This window comes from Triticum dicoccoides, chromosome 7B (assembly GCF_002162155.2).
Source record: "Triticum dicoccoides isolate Atlit2015 ecotype Zavitan chromosome 7B, WEW_v2.0, whole genome shotgun sequence".
NCBI lineage: Eukaryota > Viridiplantae > Streptophyta > Magnoliopsida > Poales > Poaceae > Triticum > Triticum dicoccoides.
This window is the reverse complement of record NC_041393.1, coordinates 555,544,396-555,547,391: the sequence shown is the minus strand read 5'-3', so window position 1 is coordinate 555,547,391 and position 2,996 is coordinate 555,544,396. Positions and strand designations below refer to the sequence as shown.

Below are 2,996 nucleotides of genomic sequence, written 5' to 3'. Positions count from 1 at the left end.
GAAGATACAGCCATCTCATAGTTGTTGCATTGACAGCGAAAGTATGCCGCTCAAAATGTTATTCAATCTCTATTTTAAAATTGAGCTCTGGCACCTCTACAAATCCCTGCTTCCCTCTGCGAAGGGCCTATCTATTTACTTTTATGTTGAGTCATCACCCTTCTTATTAAAAAGCACCCGCTGGAGAGCACACTGTCATTTGCATTCATTATTATTGGTTTATATTGGGTATGACTTGATTGGATCTCTTTTACCATGAATTACAATGTTTAGTCGGTCCTTGATCTTTAAAGGTGCTCTGCATTTATGTTTTGCAGTCTCAGAAAGGGCTAGCGAGATACCATTTTGTTATATCATGTTATGATTATTGTGAGAAAGTGTTGTCATCCGAGTTTTATTATTATGGCTCGCTAGTTGATTGTGTTATTGATATGAGTAATTGTGAGACCTATGTGTTATTGTGAGTATGGTTAGTTCATAATATTTGCTGAAACTTGAATGCTGGCTTTTCATGTTTACAACAACTAGAGCAACAGAGTTTGTAAAAGTTTTTCTTTATCACTTTCAGTTTATCAACTGAATTGCTTGAGGACAAGCAAAGGTTTAAGCTTGGGGGAGTGATAATCCCCAAGTGCAAGGAATCATCGTAGCACTCTCCAAAGATGGAAGTGATAAGTATGGAGTTTCAAACCCACAAGGAGCTAAAGGTAAGACCAATATTCTCTCATGCCCTATCTGCCACCGATACAACTCTATGTGCACCGAACGTTTACTTCCAAATAGGAACGAGAAATAAAACTATGTTGTGGGTATGAAGAGAATAACTTTGCATGATATCGGAGAGCTAAAACATAAAAGTAGGTGTTGTTATCATAAAGTTAGAATATAATACTAAATCTATAATACCTAAATAGTTCATCCCCACTATCCTATTTCTCTTGACATGCAAGCTATCCACCTCATCTTCACATGCAACTACTCCATCTCAGCAATTTTCACGGACATCTATAAAGCCACGTCATCCTCTATTTTTTTCTCCCACTGTGCCGCTAGACGCCTGCCCACCCACTCGATTCTCTTCCCTGTCGCTTCCTCTTCGGCCTCCCATAACTGATGAGGCAATCCGGCGTTTTATCTCCCACGGGTTAGTACTTTCCTGTCTCTCCTCCTCTCTCTCTCTCGCCGGCGTTAGGCAGACATGCTTGCTGATAGCCGACGTTGCTTTTAATCTTGCCTGATCTTGCCAGGACTGATGGGGGAGATTAGGTAGGCATGTTTGCTGATGGTGGGCGTTGTGCAGTCACAGGGATGCCCTCAATCTCGAATCTTGCCGCCGCTCCACAGGGCGGTCGACCACCTGCCATCCATGTCGCCACCGTGGATTGGCGCGTCCTCCAGTGCCACATGGAGCGTCGGCTGTTGTGCGGTGGAATGGACCCATATCAAGCTCCCTCCTCCACTTCAGGGTCCACCTCTCAAATCCTAAATCGTGTGATTAGGTGAAATTATTCAATATTAGTTACACGTGTAGTTTCTAATTAACGGGATATGTGTGATTCCTCCATCAGTCCCTCCGCCTCCTCCTCTCACGCCGCCGGCTACGTAGCGGTGCAGCGTGCGTCCGCTCTCAATTCTGAAGATCTACTGCCGTGCCATTGGATGCAGAGAAATTATGTGTGACTGGCTACCCTGCGCAATACGGATCCTGAACACGCAGTCACCCCCTGCCTGGAGGAGTCGTCGCCGTGGCATCATCTCATTGCCCGTGTGGAAGATGGGAGTGCCCCATTCTCGAAGCTGGGAAGTCATAATTTGGTTATATATTTTTTGCATTTGTGGACACAAAATTACGTACGTCAACCTTGCATCACTCTGGCAATCTATATGTTGATTTGTTTCGTACTAATCACCTAACATCAAATTTGCAACCACACCCTGAATCACGCGGTGTGGACTATGGTCATCAGCTGATCATCCGCTGTCCTTTTTCTTATCAGGATTGATGCTCTACCCAAGATCTGCACAGCTGTTGACTTCAAATTGTTCTCCGTTTCTGCTACCTGACACAGGGTACTGATCCAAGGCAAGTATTGATCTAGGTCATCTGCAACCAGCTACGATCAAGATCAATATCAAAGTTGTAGGAATTGTTTCTGTACACGACTACTGCAACCGAGGAAGTATAGTATAGGCTTCTATTTTCAACAAGGTTTGGTAATGTTACACAATGGTCATTAATTTTCCTTGATTTTCTTCAGAGATGTGGATCTCTTATGTTTATTTTATCACGTGATGTCTCTTTTCTCTCTGAAATACCAAAATGCTCTTCACTGGCATGTATTGTCATTATTGCGCATCCCAGGAAAATATTTTTCTTGCATAAAATTTGGTAATGAATTGTTTTTACTAACTTAGTTCTATGGGATTCAGTATCCCCTCTAATTGGTTGGCTACACAGAACTGATGATTCACGAGCAAATGTTGGATATTGTATCTGTCAAACCTTTGGATCTACATGCGCCCATGCAGGTTTGTTCCGCAATGAAAGCATGTGCTCTCACAATGTGTTTTCTCCATTTCTTTATCCAGGTAAGCTTACATGCTATTGTACTTATCTTCTCATCTCTAGCCCAACATGCATTCATTTTATCTATTATCGTACTTAATTATATATCTATATCATAAATCATGACAATGTATGTTGTACCAAGTCATTTCTTGGTTTCGTTTGCAAAAATGCCAAAGTATCGATAGGAGCTCTGCGCATGATAATTCGTTATATTCAGGTTGGCAGAAATAGTGTTACAGGAGAGTTAACAAATGCAGACTATAGTTGTAGTAACACCAATCCAACCACTCACGGGATTACTCTTGCTAACCCACTACTACTCCAAGTGTCCTCTGTCGACACAACTTTGTAATCCCATGGGCTATTAATGACGACAGGGATTTCAGAATGTAAGTTCACTTGACTACCTCATGGATTATCAATCAAT

General features: G+C 42.1%; 1 protein-coding gene across 2 annotated transcripts; it reads left to right on the top strand.

Annotated features, from left to right (window-relative positions):
* Positions 1 to 1,061: 1,061 nt before the first annotated feature.
* LOC119336029 lies at positions 1,062 to 2,254 on the top strand. Of its 2 annotated transcripts, XM_037608071.1 has the most exons (4): positions 1,062 to 1,144; positions 1,301 to 1,499; positions 1,666 to 1,851; positions 1,998 to 2,254. In XM_037608071.1, exons 1-4 carry the CDS (start codon positions 1,114 to 1,116, stop codon positions 2,062 to 2,064), a joined length of 483 nt encoding a protein of 160 aa, XP_037463968.1. In that variant the 5' UTR covers positions 1,062 to 1,113; the 3' UTR covers positions 2,065 to 2,254. The 2 variants fall into 2 exon arrangements, 1 of the variants encoding a protein (XP_037463968.1); XR_005162170.1 differs by having other exon boundaries at positions 1,088 to 1,466; positions 1,569 to 1,851.
* The last annotated feature ends 742 nt before the right edge of the window (positions 2,255 to 2,996 follow it).

Bases quoted from the DNA above. Each gene is read 5' to 3' on its own strand.
- LOC119336029 (XM_037608071.1), top strand. From the start codon at position 1,114: ATGAGGCAATCCGGCGTTTTATCTCCCACGG. The intron at 1,145-1,300 runs GTTAGTACTTTC...GGCGTTGTGCAG, and splicing joins CGGCGTTTTATCTCCCACGG to TCACAGGGATGCCCTCAATC. The intron at 1,852-1,997 runs GTACGTCAACCT...TTTTCTTATCAG, and splicing joins ATTTGTGGACACAAAATTAC to GATTGATGCTCTACCCAAGA.